Source organism: Canis aureus, chromosome 35, assembly GCF_053574225.1.
Source record: "Canis aureus isolate CA01 chromosome 35, VMU_Caureus_v.1.0, whole genome shotgun sequence".
In the NCBI taxonomy this organism is placed as follows: Eukaryota; Metazoa; Chordata; class Mammalia; order Carnivora; family Canidae; genus Canis; species Canis aureus.
Genome location: NC_135645.1, coordinates 8,520,646 through 8,546,139, shown reverse-complemented (window position 1 = coordinate 8,546,139; position 25,494 = coordinate 8,520,646). Strand labels below are relative to the sequence as shown.

Sequence of the window (25,494 nt, the reverse complement as noted above, 5' to 3'; positions counted from 1 at the left end):
AGAATAGATTAACTCACAAAAATGAGCTGCATTTCTATATACTACCAATGAACAATAGAAAAAAACAAAATTAAGAAACAATTTCATTTACAATGCATTCCCTTACTCCAAAGAGAGAGAGAAATAAAGAACCCAAACCTGATAAAACCTTGATCTTAGACTTCTGGCCTCTAGAAAGGTAAGAAAATTAACGCCTGATGTTTTAAGTCACCCAGACTGTGGTATTTTGAAATGGCAACTCTAGCAAACTAATGGTAATGGCCAACTGGATAGGGAAAAAAGAATTTTCAGCAAATGGTATTGAGACAATTGAATATCCCCATGCAAAGAACTGCAGTTGGACCTACCTCATACCACATACAAGAATTAATTTAAAATATATCAAACACATAAATATAATAGCTAAGGCTATAAAACTCTCTGAATGAAACAAAGGTCTAAATCTTCACAACCTTGGATTAGATAATGTTTTTTTTTAAGATTTTATTTATTTGTTCATGAGAGACAGAGAGAGAGAGGGATAGAGACACAGGCAGAGGGAGAAGCAGGCTCCATGCAGGGAGCCTGACGTGGGACTCGATCCGAGGTCTCCAGGATCACTCCCTGGGCTGCAGGCGGCTATAAACCGCTGTGCCACCAGGGCTGCCCAAATAATGGTTTCTTAAATGAGACACCAGAAGCACAAACAACAAAAGAAACAGAACAGATAAACTGGAGTTCATCAAAATTTAAAACTCTGTGCATCAAAGGACACTATCAAAGTAAAGATAGCATGGGAGATTATATTTACAAATCATATATCTGATAATGGTTTAGCATCCAAATGTATAAAGAATTCTGACGATCTCCAAAAGACAAATTACTCAATTTGAAAATGGGCAAATGCCTTGAATAGATATTTCTTCAAAGAAATATAAAAGTGTCCAACAAACAAAGAAAAAGATGCTCAATACCCTTAGTCCTTAAGGCATCAAAACCATGAGAAGATACCACTTCACATTTAGTATAGACCAAATATGGAAGACAGCAAGTATTGGTAAGAACATAGAGAATTTGAAACCCTCATACATCACTGATGATAATATAAGATGGTGTAGTTGCTGGGCAAAACAGTCTAGTAGTGCCTTAAAAGTTAAGCACAGAAATGCCTCGATTCAGTAATTCATTACTACATATATATCCCCAAAACTTAAAAAATGAGTACTCAAATACCTGGATAAGTGTACATATTCACAATAGCCAAAGGTGAAAACAATACAAATGTCCATCAACAGAAGAATGGATAAACATGTTATATACATTATAGTGGAATATTATTCAAGCATGCTATAATATAGATGAGACTTTTTTATGGCAAAGCTGGTTTATTGAACTTCATAATGGAAATGTTACAGTGACACTATTCCACAATGAAATTATTTAACTTTAGATTTCATGAGAAAATATATTAGCAATATACCGTCAATGAAGCATCATCATTAACAGCTAACTACGTATAGATTCTGGATTAGCTTCCTTCAGTTGTTCTCAAATTAAGACTTTTCCAAAACATATCTGATGTTTTCAATTAAATGTCATAGTTAAAATAAATTCACACAGGAGTTACAAAATGTGTGACTTGTGCTTTAAAAACTTAGAATTATTTGTTTTATAGCCACCATGCTGGAAGTGATTTCTCAACAATGAAGTGTTCTATAAATATTTTGGAAAAGATCTGAAACCTCTACCCCATTCAACTGATAAATATGCTTTTTTAAAAAATAAAAACATGTAGAAAAAATCAAAACAGTAAATCATTACAAACGATATAAATATTTTAAAATTAATAAATATTTAAGTGAAAAAATAAGTTCTTTTACAGAACTGTAACAGATACTTATATTAAGTTCTTATAAAAAGAAATAAAGTTAAAAAATATTTTTAACCATTAACAGCACTTAAAAACGTAAATGTGCTGAGAAAGTTTGTAAACTTTCTTCCCATACTTTAGAAAATGTTTTAAAAGCAATAAACAGATTCCCTTCTTTAAAAAACTGTTACACCCACCACAATTAGCATAGTTGTCATTGTTTTTACTATAAAAATAGTTAACAAATCAACAATTTAAAACCATTTTTAATTTTAGCATTAAGAAAAATGGATTAATCTCCCTAAACACAGATAAAGCCAACTTGTTTTTCCTTAAGCTCTAATATTTAAAACTGAATAATTATTTCTTTCAGTTAGTTCATTTAATAGCATTATCTTGTTTTTATAATTATTCAGTTAGGACCGCCATAATATTAAATAAAAATCTTAAACTAGATTAGATTACACATTTGATTTCCTACATTCTGAAAATATTGTAAGTATAACCATCTCTTGGCTTAATTACCTCTAAAATTATCAAGGGCAGCAATCTATCAGAATTAGTCAATGTGCACACATCAGTTAGAGTTCATGGCTTACATTCCATTCGTGTAATAGCTTTGTATGCAAGCTTACTATTTTCTATGTGCAAAGTCTAAAATTCAAAATAAATGTTTTTCAGGTAAGAAACTTCTTGTACTATTCTTTACATTACTAAGAGAGACAGGTATTTCTCAATATATTTATTTTTCATTCCGAGGGGGAATAGCTTGTTGTGACCATAAAATTTAAAGATTTTAAAAACTGGTGTGTTGCAACACAATACTATTACAGAAATATATGTAGACTCCTAGCAATTAGAGGTATGCCTTCAGAGCTACAATCCAAATAGAAGTAGATTTGTTAATTCAACCTTCAGTCATTGAGTTGACTGACTGTGGGGGGGAGAGCAAGAGATACTATTCCAGATACACAGCTTGAAGTTACAGAAATATAAAAATTTATATTTTTTATAAATATATAAAATTTTTTTATATATCTCCTGTGGTAGCCAGGAATCACATTTACCTATTTTCACCCCAATTACAACTCTTCCAATGCTTTCAATTGGTTTTTCATTAAAGATACCAAATAAAATATAAAGCACCTTATTATGTCACTTCATTTAAAGTCAGACCTATTTTGCATATTTTAATAGAATTTAGTAAGAAAACTTACTAAATAAAACTTGTTATTTTTTCTAAAAATAATGACTTCTGTAGATTTTTTTTTTAAGATTCCATTCATTTATTCATGAGAGACACACACAGGGAGAGGCAGAGACATAGGCAGAGGGAGAAGCAGGCTCCATGCAGGGAGCCCGATGTGGGACTCAATCCCACGTCTCCAGGATCACGGACTGAGGCGAAGGTAGACGCTCAACCGCTGAGCCACCCAGGCATCCCGACTTCTGTAGATCTGATTGATATATTGATTAGAAATATCAAGCATTAAAAAAAAAAGAAATATCAAGCATGTTGAATCACTGGAAGTCATTCTTTATGCACTGAGAACCAGAAAACATTCTATGCCTTCTCCTCCCACTGGAACTAAAAATTGTCTTGGCTCTAAAATGTACCAATAATAATGCAATTAAATACATCAATAATACAAAGAAAGAACTTTAGGGAGAGGCAAATACCAGTTTTGTCCTATTGAGAATGTTTCCCATTCAAAGGACATACCTTGCCGATATGTCCTAAACCCTTTTATTTTTTTTCTATCCCAGGAACACATGATTGAACGGTCATTTACTCCTAAAATACCATCATGCTCTCATTTGAAGCCTCCTTCACTGGGCTCTCAACGGGAAGATGGTTCTGATTCATCCTACCTTTGCTTCATTTTCAACCTCACGTGAAAGCCAACTTTTGCCCTGTGTTGTCACAATGACAAACTCAAGTAAGTAGATACAAGATACAAAAATTAGCATGACAATGATAAATAGTAAAATGTCGGGATGACCCATTATATTTGAGATTAAATCTTATGACTTATCACTGTCATATTTCAAAAGTATTTCTTTAGTCAAAATTAGAGAGTATAATAAAGACTGTTACTTCGCACCAGCATGTCATTGCAAGGTTTGGTTCAGGTTTCAGAATAATTCCATTATCAGGGGGTTGACTAAGCATCAGTGGTTTGTGGCTCTTAAGTTTATGACCTTGGCTCATAAATACAGCTTCCACATGGTCATTACCATTGGGGTTTTTCGCAGAGGTTTCAAAGGCATACTGTGTGTGTCAGCAAATTTTTGTGCCAAGTCTGAAGGTCCTTGAATGGCACTTCTCAAGTCACATTTCTTTCCAACGAGAATTGTGGTATGTCACTGGCTGGCGAATGTTGTTTGCATTCTTCTAGCCAAGTCGGCAGGCTATAAGAACGAGCCACGTGGTCATATCATACACGAAGACAACAGCCTGTGCATTTCTGTAATAGTGCTGTACCATGCTCTAAGTCGCTCTTGTCCTGCAGTGTTCCATAACCGGATCTCGATGTACTCCCCATCAATCTTCCCACCGCCCCGCTGGAGAGAAGCTTGCCTCAAGAGCCGACTCCATCTCCGAGGCCCTTCCCGGACCTGCCCCAGCCTGGAAGGGCGTGGATGCTGCTGGGGGCTGCACGGGGGTGCGGAGGGTCAGCCCACAGAGCGGCCGAGCAGAGCACCCTGGCCCTGCACCCAGGCTGGCCCCGACTCGCCACATCCAGCTAATATAGATGAACCTGAAAAAACACGTGCTAAGTAATTCAAAGCCCAGTCACCAAATACCATATTTATATGATTCTATTTATTTAAAATATCCACAAGAGGCAAATTCATGAAACAGCAGATTTGTGGTTTCAAGGGACTATGGGGACGAGATAATGAGGAGTGACTGCTTAATGTGTATGAGGTTTTTTTGTTTTTGTTTTTGTTTTTTGTTTTTTTGTTTTTAAAAAGGCACTGCAATATCTAGTTAACCTTTTACAAATAAGGTGAAGTTAGATTTCTATCACAAACCATCTACCAAAATAAAATACAGACGGGATGAGTGGTGTTATGGGTGTTATGCTATATGTTGGCAAATCGAACTCCAATAAAAAATATATATAAATAAAAAAGAAAGCTTAACGCTTTAGTGTTTAAAAAATACACACGTACATACAAACACATACATACAAGCATGCTATGTAAAGAAGTCCTACAGGGCACCTGGGTGGCTCAGCCAGTTAAAAGTCTGTCTTCATGATCCCAGGGTCCTGAGATCAAGTCCCACATCAGACTTCCTGATCAGTGGGAGTCTGCTTCTCCCTTTCCCTCTGCCCCTCCCCCTTGCTCACATCCTCTCTCTTGTTCTCTCTCTCGAATAAATAAAATCTAGAAAAAAAAAGTCCTACAAATCAGTAAGACAAACAATCTGATATAAAACTGGGCAAGGGACACCTGGGTGGCTCAGTAGTTGAGCGTCTGCCTTCAGCTCAGGGCGTGATCCCGGGATCCGGGATCGAGTCCCACATTGGGCTCCTTGCGGGGAGCCAGCTTCTCCCTCTGCCTTTGTCTCTACCTCTCTGTGTCTCTCATAAATAAATAAATACAATCTTAAAAAAAAAAAAAAGATGTGACTAGGCACTTTGTAAAACAGGATATCCAAATGCCAGTAAATATCTGTAAAAGGGCTCAACAGGATTAGTCATAAGGGTAATACAAATGAAACCTCCAATAAGAAGCAACAAACTAGAACAGCCAACAGTAAAAGGCAAAAATGCAAAGCAAACTGAACTCATTTATGCATTGCTAGTGAGAGTGTAAATCGGTACCACCATTTTGGGAAAGTATCTAGCAGTATTTACTAAAGCCAAATAGAAATCTATCTTATGACTTAGGAACCTATAGTCTAGTATATTCCAGAGAAATAAGCACTTATGTCCTCCAAAAGACACACACACAAGAAGTTCTTCATAGTTTCAAGCTATAAACAATGTCAATAACATCAGAATTGATCAACAGTTTATGGTATAATCATACAACGGAATAATGCTCAGCAACCATGAATAATATCTACTACTACATGTACGAATAAGGCTGAGTCTCATAACTATATAAGAGGCCAGAACAAGAGTTATACCGTATGATGTTCAAAAGCCAGAAAAACTAAGATAGTGAAAAACAGATCAGAACAGCACTTAACTTTGAGAAGGGTATTCACTGGGTAGGGGCATGGGGAAACCTGCTAGAGCACTGGGAACAGTCTATCTCTTGATCTGGGTGGTGTATGTGTGGATGGATACACCTAAAAATTCATCAAGCTTCACACTTAAGTTTTGAGCACTTTACTTAAAAAAAGGGGGGAGGATACACACATACTGAAAAGTACTAAAAGGAAATACAGGTAGGGTACATTTATGCAATCTGAAGAGATAAGGAAGGTCTTTGTAAACATGACCCAAAGATAAAAACTACAGGGGCACCTGGATGGCTCAGTCAGCTAAGCACCTGCCCTCAGCTCAGGACAGAGGCCCACATTGGGCTCCCTGCTTCCCCACTGCCTGTGCTGTCAAATAAACAAAATCTTTAAAAACACACACACACAGAAAAAAATGAATATAACTTCATAAAAATTAAAAAATAAAACTTCGGGATCCCTGGGTGGCGCAGTGGTTTGGCGCCTGCTTTCGGCCCAGGGTGCGGTCCTGGAGACCCGGGATCAAATCCTGCATCGGGCTCCTGGTGCATGGAGCCTGCTTCTCTCTCTCTTTGTGTGTGACCATAAAAAATTAAAAAAAAAAATTAGTTTGAAAATAGTGCGTGGCTTGTTTCAAAACACATTTGTTAAAAAAATAAAATAAAAAAAATAAAACTTCTACACAGCAAATAAGCCAGGAAACTTTATTTGCAATTTATATAATAAAAAAATAAGATTTTTAATATATATTAAAGCTCTCACAAATCAGCAAGGAAAGGACAAAGGCATGACAAGGGCATTTACCAAAAACAAACAGCCATTAAACATATAAAAAGAATACAAATTTTAAAAGATACTTTCACTTAGCCAGACAAAAATAAAAATATATTCAGAAATGGTGTTGGTATAGGGAAATAGCACTCTCATATAGGACCAGTGGAGCCATAGAATGGCTCAACTTTTCTGAAAGGCATTTTAAAATACAGTACTTTCCAAGGACCAGAATGAGCACACTTTCTTAGCTAAGCAATTCTACAACTAAAAATTCATCTTTAGGAGAAAAACATGACAAGCTTGTAAAATGTCTGTACGATGATGGTCAATGCAGCACTGTTAAAAGCAACAAAATAAATTCATATAATAGATTACATATGAATTTTAAAATAGCTACTCTTTATAAAGCACATATGAACTAATCATATATATTATCTCATTTGTCATAAGGACTCTGAAAGCTATTATACTATTCCCATTTTCATCTGAAGATGAGAAAATTGAGGTTCAGAGAAATAATGAGATTTGCCCAAGCCAGTGAGTGACAGGTACAGAATCAGAACAAATTTGGTCTAACTCCAAAAGCCAGTGTCCTTTAATTTAGATTACATTTATTGACAAAGAAGAAATTTATACCACGGTATTAAATGAAAAAATGCAGTTTACCGAACAAACGCAGTTTGATTCTCTTTTGTCAAATACACACATAACTATAGCTATTAGACATATAGATGTGAGTGGGGGAAATTCTAGGAGAATATACATTTAAATATTAATAAAGGTGTTTGGGCAATTTTATTTGATTTTTTTATGTTTGTTTTTCTTACTTTTCTACAGCCATGGAATTCAAATTCATAAATAGAAAAATTCTACAAAACTACTGCTCCTTTGAAATTGTAAACCATAGCCCATCAACCCTATTTTACTACAAAGGCAAAGTCTATTTGCTCTACACATTCTTAGATAAATAACTGAGGCAGATGCTTCATACGTTTATACTCAGCAAACACATCTTGAGCACCTACTATGTTCTGGGAACTGTTACAGAACTGATTTTACTTCGGTGTACCTAGGTTCTCCTTTTGGCTCCTAAGTATGGCATCACTCTCTCCCTCTCCTCTCTTGATCACAGCTGTGGGGTTTGGTTTTGTTTTGTTTTGCTTTTTTAGCTATCTGTGTTTGGATCTTAAGTGTTACCTCTAATTATTGAATGCAATTAAAGGCGAATCCGGGGCAGCCCTGGTGGCTCAGTGGTTTAGCACCGTCTTCGGCCCAGGGCCTGATCCTGGAGACCCGGGATCGAGTCCCACCTTGGGCTCCCTGCATGGAGCCTGCTTCTCCCTCTGCCTGTGTCTCTGCCTCGCTCATGAATAAATAAATAAAATCTTAAAAAAAAAAAAAAAAAAAAGGCGTATCTGGTATTCTATTACCAACGGTTGGCTTGCCTCAGAGACTCCAGGCTTTGAAGGGTCAGACAAATGTCTCATCAATCACCACCTCTGAACTGCCCTCCTCTTGAAAGGAAGGGGCATGCAGGCCTCAAGTGGGTTCCTAAAGCTTCTTTCAGAAAGGGGCGGTCACATCTCAAAAGCCAGACCACAGCGGCCACCATCAGGTTTCAAATTTCCCACGTGTTAGATATTCCTTTTCCCATCTTCCCCCACCTTTCTTATACTTTTTTTTTTTCCTGGGACCCTAGGTCCTAACCCTAACCTTCCTCCATTCTGCTCTAAGTCCATTACATGGAGTGCTTGAAAGACTCATTCTCACCGGATCTCCGACCTTCCCTGTAGACTTCCAGCCATGGATGCGTAATTCGGGTAAAACAGGGAGGGAGGAGAGAACAGAAAACAAAACAGACACACACACACCTTAGGGCTTGCACAGCCCCAAGTTCCCAAGAGCCAAGCCAGCTCTTCCCCCAAAGGGGAGCAATCAGCTGCTCACCTGTCCCTGGAGCCAGAGCGGGGTGGTCCCGCGGCAGTGGGCGCGCAGGGCTGCGAGGTGGTGAGCACGCGGCGGGGGAGCGCATCTCCCCAGCCCACACGCTGATGGCGAGGAAGGCGCCACCTGACCGCGGTCTCGCTGACAGGTGCGTTAGGAGGACTTAGCTCTTCCTGGGGCCCCTGAAAACACCATGGGCACTGCTGCTACAGGCAGGATTTTTTTAAATGGCTTCTTAAAAAAAAAAAAAAAAAAAAAGGGGGGGGGCAGCCCGGGTGGCTCAGCGGTTAGCGCCGCCTTCGGCCCAGGGCGTGACCCTGGAGACCCGGGATCCAGTCCCGCGTTGGGCTCCTGCGCGGAGCCTGCTTCTCTCTCTGCCTCTCTTTCTGCGTCTCTCATGAACAAATAAAGTTAAAAAAAAAAAAAAAAGAAAAAGGAAAAGGAGAAAAAAACAGAACAATCCACAGGGCTGGCCCACCTGCTACATCGGGGGTGGGGGGGAGCTAGCAGCGCTGCAGGCCCGAGGCGGGGACCTGATTGGCCGGCGGCCTCCGCCGCTAGCTCCCTGGGCAACCCCGTTTCACGCACCCGCGGGGAACCTCGACCCGCGGGGGGTCGGCTCTGCGGCACCGGGTCCCAGCGCGCGGGGCCTCGACGCACGCGGCCATCACCTTCCGCTCACCGGAAGCGCGCTCTTCCCGCGTGCGGGGCGCAAGCCGCCTCTGCGCACGCGCACCGGAAGAGCAGGCGCCCTGGGGGCGGAACAAAGCCCGTGGGCGCGACGTCACCTAGGAGACCAGCCCCGCCCCGCCCCGCGACTTCCGGCCTCCTAGACCCGCCAGCGGGGGGGGGCGGGGGTGCAGAGTGCGGATCATGGAAGAACCTCCCGCAGAATCCTTGGGTCCCGAGAGCACAGCCAAGTCCCCAGATGACAGCCGCACAGATGGCCAGCAAGACACCTGGCGGGACCAGGATGAAGAAGAGGTAGATGAGCAGACTGACCCCAGAACGGCTGAGCAGGCTGCGCAGGGAATGTCTGGACAGACTGACCGCAGGGTGTCCGAACCCCCTGGGCGCCAGGCATCTGATCAGGGTGACCGAAGAGCGCACGGACAGATGCATGGCACCACGTCCAGCCAGACCGGCCCTGGGGGTGCTCAAGAGACTAACAGCCAGATGTTTCTTCCGCTGGAACAAAGAACTGATGGACAGATGGAACACAGACGGTCCAGCCAGGCCGAGGGACGAGCTTCCGGGCAGACCGACAGCAGGAGGTCCAGCCAGACTGAACGAAGAGCCTACAAGCAGATTAACCACGGACCGTCTACCCAGACCAGCCAGAGAACTTCTGAGCAGGTCGTCGGCAGAAGCCCTGTTGCACCTGAGCAAGGAGCCCCCGAACAGGTTGGCCACAGAACGTCCAGCCAGGATGACCGAAGAACTTCTGAACAGATTGGCAGCAGATTGTCTGGACTGGTTGAGCGAAGAACTTCTGAAAAGACTGGTCATAGACCGTCTACCCAAGGTGACCCCAGAACGCTTATAAAGACCTACCCAGACGTGGATGAGGAAGCCCCTGAGCTAGTTGAAGAGCAAGCAGCTGAGCAAGCCCATAGTGCTGAGCACCTTGCAGCTGACAAGGATGACGGCAATGACCAGGCTGACCCCTTAATGGATGGAGAGAATCACAAAGAAGACTACCTGGCTGACTATGGAGCACCCGGCCCGTATGATGACAAAATATTTAGACAACTGGGTTACAGTAAGGAATACAAAGAGCCTGAACCCAGAGTAGAACCCTGCAAATTTGAGACGGAAGAAATAGACCGAGACAATTCCTGGACTTCAGCTGAATCTGACACTGAAAGTGTAACCGGTCTGAAAGGATTGGATGCCTGTGATGCCAGATTCACCAATAATTTGCAAGCAAAAGACCAATTCTACTCCCAAAGATTCCCCTGTATCTCATCCAAGTTGGACTATATAAGTCGAGAAAAAACTGAAGCCGCAGAAACCAAGCCTGTAGGTTAAAGGGGCATTTGATGACCACCAGGGACACTGGAGGCCAAGCCAAGGGCCTGTTTGGTAGTATGGGGGCGGGGAGAAGGCACATGTTGGATCAAAGATGAGGAATAAACCAACACGTTATAGTTTAGTCAGGAAGTCAGGAGATTCAGGAAAGGCAGGAGAAGGGTGGGAGATGTGTTGCCCTCTCTGTTACAGGAAAGCCATTCAGGAGGGACGAATGAGCCAGGATTCAGGGTTCAAGTCCTGGTTCTGTTGCTTTCCTAAGTCATTTCCCCTCTCTGGGCTTCTAGCAAAGGAGAGGAATCTGGAGTCTTTTGGAGATCCCTGTGAAGAGAAAAGTATTTGAAGTAGATTAGAGATGCATAAGGTATCTCCCGGGACTCAAGGTGCATTACATTGCCAGGAGGATCAGTCAGATTTGTCATGATAGTGTGTCTTTCCTCCAACTCATGGTGTTCAGGTCCCATCAACACCAGGTGCCACTGATAAGGGCAACAATTACGACAAAACTTCCTGGGGCTTTTTATTAATTAAAAAGACTCTGGGGGGAATATTTCTATTTCAGGATGAGATTTCAGAATACCAAGGAGGAAGGAAATCTTTTGGATACAATCAAACTTACAGGAGGCAGTTCCCTCCTATTGTATATGAAGATCCCTATCAAGTTTCACTACGATACATGGAGAAGCACCACATTCTGCAGATATTCCAGGTAAACCTCTCAACCTCATTCTTTAAGAGTGAGTTTTACAGTAATTACAATGTTAAAAAAAACAAACTTGGACCTGGCTTTTAGAGGTACAAGAATGGGCCTTTGTTATAAAAGCATTATAATCTCATTGAGAAGTAAGTGCACTGAGAGATATTAACCAAAAGTAGTAAATGATAAACACCAAAGAAAGGGGGCGGGGCTTGAGGGAACTCAGTCGGTTTAGGGTCTGCCTTCAGCTCAGGTCATGATCTCAGGATCCAGCCCTGTGTAGGGATGCCTGCACAGTGGAGAGCCTGCTTCTCCCTCTCCCTCTGTTCCTCTCCCCACTCATGCGTTCAATCTCTCTCTCTCTTTCAAATAAATAAATAAAATTTAAAAAGCAAACACCAAGAAATGCTACTTAGTGTGATATGAAGCCCTTCAGAGGGATTAGGGATCAGACAGGGTAACTGATAGGGAAAAACTTGGCCAAGGGTTAAAGCTTGAGCCAGACTGGGAGGGAAGGACAAAATATTGTCAATTGAAAAGGAGAGGAAAAAAAGTTTTTTCAGGCAGCAATATAATACTTTCAAAAGATGACCAATCTGACCACCTAAAAGCCTGTATTCTTTAGGGAGAAAAAGAAGTAGTTAAAAGTTGCTTTTAATTCTTGAAATTACAAATATTATTGACCACAGGATATGGGGCTGGAACCTCCTTGAAAGTATGCTATTTCCGTGCTCAATATAGAATTATAAGAAGTGATTACATTTATGACCTCTTTGTTGTTTGGTGGGTTTTGTTTGCCTGACATGTTTATTTTTATGTTAATATTATTACCCAGCAATGCATGTGTATGTACAAGTAGTAACTTTGTGGTTAGAAAGGTGTAAAATGAGAATGGCCCACCTCAAAACATTTAAACTGGAAAAAAAAAAAACACATTTAAACTAGAAAAGTTAAAGTTTAAAGAAGTAGAGTATTGAGGTGAGAGCACAGATTATGCAACCTGTTAACCCAGAGCTCCAGCCTAACTTTGCCAATTCTCATCTTTGTGATTTGAAGAAAGTTAATTAACTTCAGTGAATCTCGGGTTCCTCATATAAAACAGAGATGAACGATTTTATTCATTAACCCTGCTCTATATCTTTTGCCTAATCTTATCAATAGTAAGAAAGCAATTTGTCACTTTGTAGAGGTCCGTGAATTTCTTTAAAAGGCTGCGGTGCTAGGTTAGTGCAAGAGATGACTTCAGCTAGAACTGACCATATAACTTTAGTTCAGAACCATAACGTGATGCCTTATGCTCTCTCTCAGCAGATCACTGAAAACTTAGTCTTTGAAAAGCCAGAAGACCCCCTCAGTTTTATGCTGGGCCAGGTATGTCATAGGAGAAAGAGAACAAGTTTTAATTCTGTTTATTATAAAATACAGCACATGTACATGCATACAAAACAAAACAAGTACAACTCCATGGGTTATCACGAAGTGAGCATTTTTAAAGTGTTGAATGCTAATGTCTTTTTAGCATTAGCCACACTGATGGATGACTGGTAATCTCTGCAGCTTCAATCTGCTTTTACTAAGGCAGCTGCATACCTTCTCATTTGTGTAGTGGCCATTGGGAAATACTTATTTTTCTATGGGATTTTTTGTCCTTTTCTTACTCATTTGTCATGATTTTACGCATGTTCTAGAAGGTTATGAGCCCTTTGTTGTGTTGCTTGCAGGTTTCTTCTGCTCTCTGCCTTCCCTTTTTATCTCTTAGAAGTGTCTTTTGATGAACAGAAATTATTATTTCTGATACAGTAACATTTAATAACCTTTTAAATTTATGATTAGTACTTCTGGTGTCCTCTGTCCTCTTTTAGAAGTCTCATTAGTCTAAACTCCTGACCATAACCCCTTATATTATCTCATAGAAGTTTGTGGATTTTTCTTTTTTTCTTTTTCTTTTTTTTTTTTTTGGTGGGGACGGGGTTGGAGGTGGGGGGCAGAGTTAAACTTAGTTTATTTTGCCTTTGGCATTACTGTCCAGTCACTTCGGAATTGATTTTGTGTAGGGTGGGATATGGGATCAAGTTTCATTTCTTTTCCTAAGCAGACATCCAATTAACAAGCACCTTTTATTGAAAAGACCATACCTCCCACCTTGCTTTTTTTTGTTGTTGTTAATCTTTTTTAAATTTTAAATCAGTTAGTCAATATATATATAGTACATACTTAGTTTCAGATATAGTGTTCAATAATTTATCCATTGCATATAACATCCAGTGCTTGTCACATCACGTGCGCTCCTTAATGCCCATCACCCAATTACCCCATCCCCCATCTACCTCCCCCTAGCAACCCTCAGCTTGTTTCCTAGAGTTGAGTGTCTCATGGTTTTTCTCCCACACTGCTTTTTATTTGATTCTGATGGGATATTTGTCTATCCTTGCTCCATATGAGACTGTCTTATGTTAGTATACCTTAAAATAAACCTTAATATCAATCAGAACAAGTCCTCACATCTTATTTTTCTTTTAAAATATCTTGCTTATTCTTAGGCCTGTGCATTCCCGTATCAATATAGAGTTATTTGTCAAGTCACAGACCTATATACACACAATCAGAAGCGCACCCTGGTGGGATTTTTATTAGGATAGCACTGAATCTGTATATCAATTTGGGAAGAAAGGATGGCTTGAAACAATGAGTATTTCCAATCCTTTATCCTCTGCATTTATTTAGGTCTTTAATTTCTCTCAGTACAGTCATCATTTGCACAAAGGTTTTACATATTTCTGATACACTTATTCATGGGTATTTTATAATTGTGATGCAATTGTAAATAGAAGTTTTTAAAATTTCAGGTTCTAATTCCTGGCATATAGAAATAAATCTAATTTTGTTGTTGTTGTTGATCTTATATCCGGCAACCTTACTAAATTCAACTTATTAATCCTAAACATGTATTTGTAAATTGGGTTTTTGGGTGTTTCTACATATACAATCTATCATTTGCAAATAGTGACAGTTTTATTTGAGCTTTCCAGTCCTTACCCTGTTTTCACCCTTGTCTTATTGCATTTATTATGCATCTTCTGTGTGCCTCTTCAGATCCACCTTTTTCTCTTTTCTGCCCTACAAAGTAGCTAATCCATATGGACTAGATCAACAGGCTCTCATTCCTTCTGACTCCTGGTTGGGTTAAGCCAATGGGAAACCCTGGAGGAAGATTAGAAGGAGGAAAGAGAGTGAGATCCGGTTTACTTCCCTGGCTCTTTCCCTTTGATGGGTCTAGAGTTGTCTGTGAGCACTGTTCCTCTCAAGATGTCTTTTTGCTTAACTCTTTGTTTCTGAATTCCAGTAATGTCCCCCCCGTCTTGACCTTCATGATTTAGAAGTTAGCTCCACTTTTGCTGGCTTTGGATTATTGCATTATCTTCTGTGAGTCTCTTATGCCCAATTCTTTTAAATAAACCCTTTCTGAATGAACTTTCATTGAATTCTTCTATTTTGAATGTGCCATTTATTTCCTGTTGGGATATTGACTGATAATAGTACACTAATTAGGGATCTCCAATAGCATTAATGTAAGAATTAATAGCTACAGTGGTTCACTTTGCTTGCTCTTGATCTTAAAAAAATTTTTTTTCCCTATTTAACCATTAAGTATGATGTTTGTACTATTCTATAGATACTATTAATCATATTAAGGAAGTTCTCATCTAGTCTTTTCTGACGTCATTTCATCATGTATCATTAACTTTATCAACTTATTTTTCTATATCTATTGAGATGATTGCATGATTTTTCTCCCTTATTCTGGTAATGTAGTTAAATATGTCTATTTCCATTTACAAAACTTTTTGAGCATACATACAGAAAATTACACAGATCAAAACTGTACAACTTGACTAATTAGCACTAATTGAATAGACCCATGAAACTACCCATCAGGCAAGAGATAGAACGTTACCAGCTCCTCAGAATCCCACATGGTGCCTGTTTCCAATCACTACCCTTCTCTTCCACAAAATAACTGCCATTCTGACTTCTGGATTAGTTTGGCTTTTTTAGATTTTTATATAAATAAAATCAATATTATGTATTATTTGGGGGCTGGCTTGCTTAGATCAACAGTATGTTTATGAGATTCATTCATTTTGTGCATATTCATTCCTTTTCATTTCTGTATTCTCTACTCTGAGTTAGACTTTTGGTTGTTATGAACAATGCTGAAATGAACATTTGTGTCCTTACCTCTTGGTGCATATGTACATGCGATTCTATGGGGTTCATACCTAGAAATGGAATTGCTAAGTCAGAGAGTATTTACATAAGTTCAGCTTTAAAAGATTGCTGTCCGAAAGTTTGTCAAAGTATTTTTGATCAGGGACACCTGGGTGGCTCAGCAGTTAAAATGCCTGCCTTCAGCCCAGGGCGTGATCCTGGAGTCCCAGGATGGAGCCTGCTTCTCCCTCTGCCTGTGTCTCTGCCTCTCTCTCTTTCTCTCTCTCTGCTCTCTCATGAATAAATAAATAAAATCTTTTAAAAAAAAGTATTTTTGATCAATTCAACTCTCATTTACAGTAGCATTGTTCTAGTTTTCTTTATGTTTCTTGTGCTGTGGTGCTTTGAACTTCTAAGAACTGTGGGCTCATGGTTTTCATCCTATTTGGACATTTGTCAGCCACTATTCCTTCAAAGATGTTTCTGTCCCAGCCTCCTCCTCTAAGAACTCCAAATACACGTATAATGGGCCACTTGAAATTGTCTCACAGCTCACTTGATTCTCTGTATTAAAATATTTTTCCTCTCTTTATCTCATTTTGGATACTTTCTATCACTGTGTCTTCAACTTTAGTAATCTTGCCTTCTACAATGTCTAAAGTGGCATTAATAATGAAGTGTCTGGGGATCCCTGGGTGGCGCAGCGGTTTGGCGCCTGCCTTTGTCCAAGGGCGTGATCCTGGAGACCTGGGATCGAATCCCACGTCGGGCTCCCGGTGCATGGAGCCTGCTTCTCCCTCTGCCTGTGTCTCTGCCTCTCTCTCTCTCTGTGACTATCATGAATAAATAAATAAAAAAAAAATCTTTAAAAAAAAAAATAATAATGAAGTGTCTGTATATTTCTCACTGCATATATTATAATTCTGTAGTTACACCCCTAGGAGTTTAGTTTGTGTCTTTTCAGAGTGATGATATCTCTTCTTTACTTTTTGCACATAGAGAATATAGTTATAATAACAGTTTTAATTTTCCTGCCTCTTTATATGCCTGGTAATTTTTTTATTGAGATATAATTTACACATAACATTGTATTAGTTGTAGGTATATGCCTGACAATTTTTAATTCATATAAGATATTATGAATTTTGCTTTGGTGGGTGCTGGATTTTTTTTTTTTTTGTAAAATATTCTTGGACTTTATTTTGGGGCCCAGCTAATTTACTTGGAAACAGCTTGATCTTTTCAGATCTTACTTTTAAGATTTTTTTAGAGGAACAGAAGAGTTTTCAGTCTAGGGCTAATTATTTCCTACTCCTGAGGCAAGACTCTTTGAGTATTCAACCCATGAATCATGAGGTTTTCCAGTTTGACTGGTGGTAATAGACACTATTCCTCGCTTGGTTCTTTCCATGGCCTCTGGTAGTTTTCTTACACACATGCACTGGTCTATGCAGGGGATACCTTACTTGACAGGGACCTTCTGCAGATCTCCAGAGCACTTTCTGTGCCATTCTCCCATCTCTGGTTTGTAAACTATAACTGTCTTGGTTTCCCCAGGATCTCAGCTCCATCTTCTTAACTCAAAGGTCTGCAGAGTTCCTTTTGGGTTCTCTTTTCCTGTGCTAAGGCCAGGAAATTTTCTGAAAACAGTAAGATAATATGTGCATTTATGATTATTGTGTCTTTCTGATTAATTGACTCTTCTATCATTATGAATGACCATCTTTCTCTTGTCTATTTTCTCTGATATTTATATAGCCAGTCCGACCTTCATATCTTACAGTTTACTTGGTATATATTTTTTCAACTACTTTTCTTCAACCCATCTATGCTTTATATTTAAATTGTGCCTCTTGTAGATACCACAGAATTGGGTCTTTCTTATCCTTTCTGATAAGCTCTGCTTTTTAAGTGAACCATTTAGAACAAGAGTAGGCAAATTATGGACCACCTGGTTTTAAATGGCCCACAAGGTTAGAAAAATTTTGCCCTTTTACAATGGTTGAAGGGGACAGAGGAAGAGAATGAGAAGGAGGAAGAGAAAGGAGAGGAAGAAGGAGAAGAAAAGTACAAGAAGAGGGGAAGGAGGAGGAAGATTCAGCAGCAGGAGCAGCAGATAGTTTGTGTCCTGCAATGCCTCAAATATACTATTCAGCTCTTTTCAGAAAAAGTCTGCCAACCCCTGGTTTAGGTCTTTAGTATTTAACCTAAATATCAATATGGTTGAATTTAGAGCTCTCATTTTATTATTTGTTTTCCTTTTGTCTCTTTTATTCTTCCATTCCACTTTTATTGCCTTCTCTTGGATTATTTGAATAATTTTACTATCCTTCTTTAATTTGTGTATTGGCTGTTGGCTATACCTCTTATTTTTTAGTGCTTGCTCTGGGGATTGCAATATATACCCCTAACCTTTCACAGTATAAAATTGATACTGTGTCACTACACATGAAAAGGAAGCTTTATAATCATATAGAGTCCTCTAGTCCCATCTATTCTTTTATGTTAAATTTGTCTATCACTTTCCTACATAAGTGAAAACCCTCACAAGACAATAATTTTGGCTTTATTTTTATTTTTTAAATATTTCATTTATTCACAAGAGACACAGAGGGAGGCAGAGACATAGGTAGAGGGAGAAGCAGGCTCCCTGCAGAGACCTGGGTCACAGGATCCCAGGACCCCAGGGTCACAACCTGAGCCAAAAGCAGATGCTCAACCACTGAGCCACCAGGCATCCCATAATTTTGGCTTTATTTTTTTTATAATAAATTTATAATTTTGGCTTTAAGTAATCATATGTGTTCTAAGGAACTCAAGAGAAAAAAAGTAATCTTTGCATTTATCCAGATAATTTCTATTTCTAATATTCTTCTTTCATTTGTGAATTTCCATGTTTCTCTCTGAAATTATTTCCTTTCAACTTGAAAATTTTCTTCCAGCATTTTTTGTACTGCAGCACTACTGGTAAAGAATACTCTTATCGTTTTCTTTTACCTGGTAATCTATGACTTATTCTTTCTTGTAGAACATTTTTGCTGGATATAGAATTCTGACTTGTCCAGCTCTTAAAAATGTGGTTTCACTACTTCCTGGCCTTTATACTTTTGGATGAGAAACCCACAGTCATCCAAGTTGTTGTTACCTATATGTAATGTGCCATTTTTCTCTAATTGCCTTCATAATCTCATTTTCTTTAGTTTCCAGAGGTTTTACCGTGATGTTCATTGGAATTTATGATGGGGGGGGGTAGCTGAACTGCTTAAATCTTATAAATTTAGATCTTTTACCAAATTTTGGAAGTTGTCTGCCACAGTTTCTCCAGACATTTTCCTGTCCTGTTCTCTCTCTCTCTCCCTCTTTTCAATACTCAAATTAACCTTATGATAGACCTTTTGATATTATCCCACAGATTCTCCAAAGTTCTCTTCATTTCTTTCAAGTTTTCTTGTTCTCCAGGTCAAAGAACTTCTTGGCTCTATTTTCAAGTTCAATGACTCTTTCTTCTGTCATCTATATTCCCTATTAAGCCCATCCAGTGAATTTTTTATTTTTCAGTCCTAAAATTTCTGTTTGGTCCTTTTCTTTATTTGCTATTTATCTTCTGGTATATTTTATATTTTCTTTGATTTCCAGTATATTTTCCTTTACTTCATTGAATGCAGCTATAGTAACAACCTTAAAATGCTTATCTAATAATATCAACATTGGATCATCTTGGAGTTGGCATCTGTTCACTGTCTCTTCCATTTATTTTTAAAGTTTTATTGTGGTAAGAACATTTAACATTAAATCTGTTCTCTTAACAAGTTATTAAGTGAATCATACATTATATTGAATATAGGTACAATGTTGTATAGTAGATCTCTAGAGTTTATTGATCTTGCTTAACTGAGACTTTATGTCCATTAATTAGCAACTCCCATTTCCCCCTTTTCCTAGCCCCTGGCAACCACCACTCTTTGATTTTATGAATCTGTACTTTAAATACTTCATGTAAGTAGTATGCAGTATTTGTCTTTCTGTGACTGGGTTATTTTACTTAGCATAATGTCTTTATTCATCCATATTGTCACATATTGCAGAACTTTGTTGTTTTTTGAAACTGAATAGTATTTCATTATGTGGATATACCACATTGTCTTTATCCATTTATCTGTTGATTGACATTTTGTTTCCACATCTTGACTACTATGAATCATGCTGCAGTGAACATATCTCTTCAAGATCCTGATTTCAATTCTTTTGAATAAATAGAGCAACCCAGAAGTGGAATTTAACAATGATACAACCCATTGTTAACCATGAATGAGTTAATTAGGGTTGAAAAACTTTATTCTGCAATTATTAGAATTATTAGAATTTCTGGTTCTATTTTTAATTTGTTGAGGATTCTCCATATTTTTTTCCATAGTGGCTACATTCTTTTTGCATTCCCACCAACAGTGTGCAAAAGTTCAAATTTCTCCACATCCTTACCTACATTTATTGTCTTTGTTGTTTTAGTAATAGTTATCCCAGCTGGTGTTGGATGATGTCTTGTTGTGGTTTTTGATTTGCATTTCCCTGATGATTAGTGACATTGAATATTTTTTCATATACATATACTGTTGGTCATTTGTATGCCTGCTTTGAAGAATGTGTATTCAAGTCCTTTTTTAAGTTAGTCCATTTTTAAATTAGGTTGTTTTTTTTTTTTTTTTTTACTTTTGAGTTGTCAGTGTTACAAAACATATTTTGGAATTAATCCTCTATCAAATATATGGTTTGCAAATATTCTCTCCCATTTTGTAAGTTTCCTGTTCACTGTGTTGTTTCTTTTGCTGTGTGGAAGACTTTTAGTTTGGGGTAGTCTCATTTTTCTTGTTGCATATGTTTTGTGTGTCACATCCATGAAATAATTGCCAAGACCGATGTCATGAAGCTTTCCCTCTACATTATTTTCTAGGAATTTTACAGTTTTAAGTCTTATGTTTAAGTCTTTATTCCATTTTGATTATTTTTATTAAGGATCCAGTTTCATTCTTTTGTATGTAAAAAGTTTTCCCAGCACCATTTGTTGAAAAGAGTTTCCTTTCCTTCTGTGTAGCTTTGGCATCCTGTTGAAGATCAGTTGACTGTGCATGTATGGATTTATTTCTGGGCTCTATATTCTGTTCTATATATCTGTCTTTATTCTGGTACCATATCGTTTTTATTACTGTGCCTTGGTAATGTATTTTGGAATAAAGAAGTGTGATGCCTCCGTCTCTGTTCTTTCTCCAGCTTGATTTGGCTATTCAAGGTCTTTTGTGGTTCTATAAGAATTTTAGAATTCTTTTTCCTATTTCAACATTCATTAGAGAAATAATGACAGAAGTCAATCTACACAACATACCATTCACAATATTCAGACTATGGTCTAAAATATTTCTCTTACAAAAAAACTAGAAAATGCAATTCATTTTAAGTGGAAACGATGATTTTACTTCTTCCTTTTTGATTTAGATGCCTTTTATTTCTTTTCCTTGCCTCATTGCTCTGGCTAGGACTTCCAGTACTATGTTCAAATGGCAAGAGGGGGTCTGTTTTCTTGTCCCTGAACTTAGAGGAATAGCTTTCAGGTTTTCACCACTGAGTATGATGTTAGCTGTGAGCTTTTCATAGATGGCCTTTATTATGTTGAGGTGACTTCCTTCTATTTCTTACTGTTTTGAGAATTTTTAATCATGAGAGGGTGTTAAATTTTGTCAAATGCTTTTTCTGGATCTATTAAGACAATCATGTGATTTTTATGCTTCATTTTATGAAGGTGGTAAATCACATCAATTGATTTTTGTTCATAGTGTATAGGTGTTATTTGCAGAATTCATTTTGTAAGTGCTTCTTCTTGCATATAGAAGCAGCTCTTACTTTTTTGTATAAAACATATGCATTTAAGGTTTTATCCATAAGTTTAAGTATTTGGTACTTCCACTTCTTTAGTTCAAAATAGTTTCCAATTTTTATTATGTTTCTTCTTCAACTCAAGGGCTTAGGGATATTATTTATATAAACTATCAAATACTGGATTTTCTAATTGCCTTTTGGTTAATGATTTCTAAGTCAATTGCACTTTACTCATAAAACAAGATTTAAAATTTTTGAAATGTGTTGATTTGCTTTATAATACAACACATTGTTAACCGTGAATGAGTTAATTAGGGTTGAAAAACTTTATTCTGCAATTATTAGAAAGTGTTCTGAATATGTCCATTAGATCAAGTTTGCTAAATACGTTGTTCAAGTCTGCTGATATGATTGTGAGATTGCCTATCTCCTTTAGTTCTGTTAATGTATGCTGTGTATATGTAGTAAAGGTTATATTATTAGGTATGTGTGAATTAGAATTATTATAACTTTCTGGTTACTTGACCTTGTTATCATTAAGGGATATATCGTGAACTCTGACAACTCTGTTCAGTTATTGTTATAGCTGTATCAGATTTATTTTAGTCAATTTTTAAATGATATGATATCCTTTTAACTTTACTTTGTCTTTAAGTTTTAGATGTCTTTCTTATAAATAGCATATAAGTTTTTATCATTATTCAAACCTGACAAGATTTTAATTTTAGCCCATTTATATTTGATGTTATTAAAGATATAATTGGGTTTACATCTATTGTCCAAGCATATGCTATTTGTTCTACTTCTTCCATTTCTTTTCCTCTACTTTTTGCCTTCTTTTATGACTCCATTTTTCTATTAGTTTAGAAGTTATACATTCTGAAATTTTTTTGTTGGTTTCCCATTAGGGTGAGTTCAAAAATTGATAGACTATATTTTTAGAGTAGTTTTTAGGTTTGCAGAAGAATTAAACAGAAAGTACCTTGAGTTCCCATTTATTCCCTCTCCTTTCCCCATTGTCCACCCCTAGAATCCCCTATGATTGACACCTTGAGTTGGCATGGTACATTTCTTACAGTGATGAGCTAATACTGATATATTATTAGTATTAACTAAAGTCCATGGTTTACATTAGGATTCTCTCTTTGTGTTGTAAATTCTATAGGTTTTGGCAAATATATATGAAATGTATCTATAATTACAGTATCATACAGAATAGAGTCACTGCTCTAATAATTCCTTTTAATATTTTTTAATGGGGACACCTGGCTGACGCAGTTGGTTAAGCATCTGACTCTTGGTGTTGGCTCAGGTCGTGATCTCAGGGTTACGAGATTGAGCCCTGCATGGGGCTCTGCACTCAGCTTGGACTCTGCTTGACACTTTATCTCCTGCCCCTCCACCCTGCTCTCTCTACCTCTCTCTGTCTCAAATAAATAAGCAAATCTTTTAAAAATATGTTTTAAATGGTTCCCCTGAAATTACAACAGGTATTTTTGACTTATCAAAGTCTAAATTATTTGTACTAGGTCAGTACAAGGACTTTTATATTTTAAATTTCTGTATATTTTAACTTCACAAGATATGGAAATTCCAAGTTGACCAAAATTGCAAGTGGAAAAAAAATTCTTTTTCATTCTCCTCAGGTACAGGCAATGATAGAAAACAGAGACAAAAGTGAAACCTACAGAGAGTGAATTTCTCCTCAACATTGTTTACAACTCTCAGTATCAACACTATGTTCTGTCTCTTACTGTGAAAAATGATTTTTGAATGGTCATTGGTAGTGACTTTGCCTAAATGTGTTCTTAACTTTTCAGTAAAATTCTATAGGAGATCTACTTCAAAAATTACATAGTAGTTATGGACACCTCTGACTAATCATACAAAATATATACATGTTATACTTACCCATGTATTGGTATTTCGTACTCATTCCTCCAAAGCACTGCACAATAACTGGTTCTCAGATCCCAAGGAGGATCAAGAAATTAATATGAACAATTTATACATAGCTCTTATAAAGCATACAACGCTATCATGTCTCCAAGCTATTTATAAAATTTTCAATCAAAATATGTGGAAAATAATTTTAACAGCCTTTTTTTACCTCTCTCTCAATGGAAAGTGGTTGTTGTAATCTCTTTTTTCTCATCTCTTAATACCTCCGATATATTTTTACTATTTTCCTCTTTGACCCTGCCTGTTATATTTTGCCCTTAGTAGATGGGATTTAATCTAATCCTCAGAACAGCTCTCCTCTGATTTTTAACCTACAACAGAATTCAAACATGTTATATTACTATGTACACACCTGTGGGAGAGGAGAATCACATTTCCTCATTACCTTTATCCCCTGAAGAGTATCCACATTGTATGGAATGTGTAACCAGTGTAACTGGTATTTAAAAGTAAAAAGCCTTAACATGATCTGTCTGATATGAGAGTATCTGCCCAGCAATCATAACTGAGATGATCATCTAATACTATTTTTGTAAGCTGAACCTGTTGTTTAATATTTGTTTGAACATTAAAGCAGATTTGATTCTTTATACTGGTGTCTCGGTGTGATTATGTGGTTGCATTACAATGAATTAAGTTTCTGTTTGAACTGTCAAGCACAAATCCAATTTTTTTATACCTGAATTTCATTTCTAATAATTATACCAAAAAAATCTCCTGCTGATAGATAACTTCAGAGCTCAGTTGTCCACAAAATGTGCATGGGCTCAAACTCACTAAATGTCATCCACTCAGATAAGCAGCTTGTCTGTTGATTGTGCGCTAGCAAAACCAGGTGAAAGCTAAAGAACTTACAAGAAAAGTTGGTGACGTGACTAAGGTTATAATTAATCAGTCAGTTGAACAAAACAACCCATAAGTTATTAGTGTTCAAAAACTTGGATGTTATCAGTAACGTCTGAAATTAAGTATTAAATTTAGTTCACTGGCTTCCAGCCCTAACACCAGACAGCTGTAACATACTTCTCAAAGCAGGACACTTCAGGCCAGCCCACTCCAGTCATTTCAGCCCTTCTCATTGGCTTTCTGTGATACATTTCACAACTGTCATTTTGAACTTTTGCAGTGAGGCAGTGGACCAAAGGGGATGAGCTTGGTATGGCCCCATAATCCTGTATGAACACACAGGACTGAAAGAAGAAGGAATAACACAGTAGATCAGGTCTCACTTTCTGTTACTCGGGCTCTCTGCTAAAAGAGCTGTCTAGTGGAGAAGATCAGTCAGCTAAAAATATATTCACTTCTTAGTCCTTAAGTGGTAAGAAGTAATCCCAGGTCCGGAGTAAACACTAACGGTGAGAATCTAGGTGGAATGAGCTGTCAGCTAGGAAGGAAAGTGGAGTCTCAGGGAAGGCCTTTTCGGAGTAGGGCTGAGAGAGGACACAGATGGCCACGTGGAAGAAAAATGTCAGAACAACCAGAGATCAAAAGATAGGATCCCCTTTGAAGGAATCCTCCAAGGATTCTTCTGAAGAAGGAGATATTCCTATACATATGAGGTGTGAGAGGACCTGGGTGGCTCAGTCGGTTAAGTGTCTGCCTTTGGCTTAGGTCATGATCCTGGGGTTCTGGGATGGAGCCCCACATTGGGACTTAGGGAGCCTGCTTCTCCTTCTGCCTCTCTCTATCTCTCTCTCTCTCATGAATAAATAAATCTTTTTTTAAAAACAGAGAGATGGAGGTGTGAGTGTTCCAAGTGTTAAATGAGATAACATGTAAAAGCACTCAGAATAGTGCCTGTTACTGTTAGCTCTTACTATTTTAGTGCTATTATTATCAACAGCATTAATATTCTGTTTTACCTGAGCAATCCTAATGATCCTCCCTCACTACATTCCCCACCACGCCATATCACAGTAACAGAAAGTAAAGGAACTAGGCCATTTTCCCCTCCCCTCT

The 25,494-nt window shown here is 38.0% G+C and overlaps 1 protein-coding gene and 2 long non-coding RNA genes across 13 annotated transcripts in view; 2 read left to right on the top strand and 1 right to left on the bottom strand.

Annotated features, from left to right (window-relative positions):
* The window catches only part of LOC144305229 (uncharacterized), a 46,534-nt gene extending 41,014 nt beyond the window's left edge, over nucleotides 1–5,520 (top strand). For all 4 annotated transcript variants that reach the window (XR_013372285.1, XR_013372286.1, XR_013372283.1 and 1 more), the window contains 2 exons: nucleotides 3,617–3,789; nucleotides 4,363–5,520. This is a non-coding gene — a long non-coding RNA (uncharacterized LOC144305229). The remainder of the gene's footprint in view (nucleotides 1–3,616; nucleotides 3,790–4,362) is intronic.
* LOC144305231 (uncharacterized) lies at nucleotides 3,112–9,239 on the bottom strand. The gene is made up of 3 exons (XR_013372287.1): nucleotides 8,772–9,239; nucleotides 4,088–4,611; nucleotides 3,112–3,306 (listed from the first exon to the last, which is right to left on the bottom strand). It is a non-coding gene; the product is annotated as an uncharacterized LOC144305231 (long non-coding RNA).
* A 324-nt stretch (nucleotides 9,240–9,563) lies between these two features.
* Nucleotides 9,564–24,125, top strand: TEX55 (testis expressed 55). Of its 8 annotated transcripts, none has more exons than XM_077883906.1 (4): nucleotides 9,564–10,790; nucleotides 11,362–11,508; nucleotides 12,808–12,867; nucleotides 22,852–23,307. In XM_077883906.1, exons 1-4 carry the CDS (start codon nucleotides 9,642–9,644, stop codon nucleotides 22,951–22,953), a joined length of 1,458 nt encoding a protein of 485 aa, XP_077740032.1. In that variant the 5' UTR covers nucleotides 9,564–9,641; the 3' UTR covers nucleotides 22,954–23,307. The 8 variants fall into 8 exon arrangements, with proteins under 8 accessions (XP_077740032.1, XP_077740031.1, XP_077740030.1 ...); XM_077883905.1 differs by having other exon boundaries at nucleotides 12,805–12,867; XM_077883904.1 differs by lacking the exon at nucleotides 22,852–23,307 and adding an exon at nucleotides 20,795–22,291.
* The last annotated feature ends 1,369 nt before the right edge of the window (nucleotides 24,126–25,494 follow it).

Excerpts from the sequence above, each read along its gene's own strand:
- TEX55 (XM_077883903.1), top strand. The coding sequence starts at position 9,642 with ATGGAAGAACCTCCCGCAGAATCCTTGGGTCCCGAGAGCACAGCCAAG. Across the intron at positions 10,791-11,361 it reads AAGCCGCAGAAACCAAGCCT|GATGAGATTTCAGAATACCA; the intron begins GTAGGTTAAAGG and ends TTTCTATTTCAG. Across the intron at positions 12,868-20,794 it reads TCAGTTTTATGCTGGGCCAG|CTTTGGCATCCTGTTGAAGA; the intron begins GTATGTCATAGG and ends CCTTCTGTGTAG.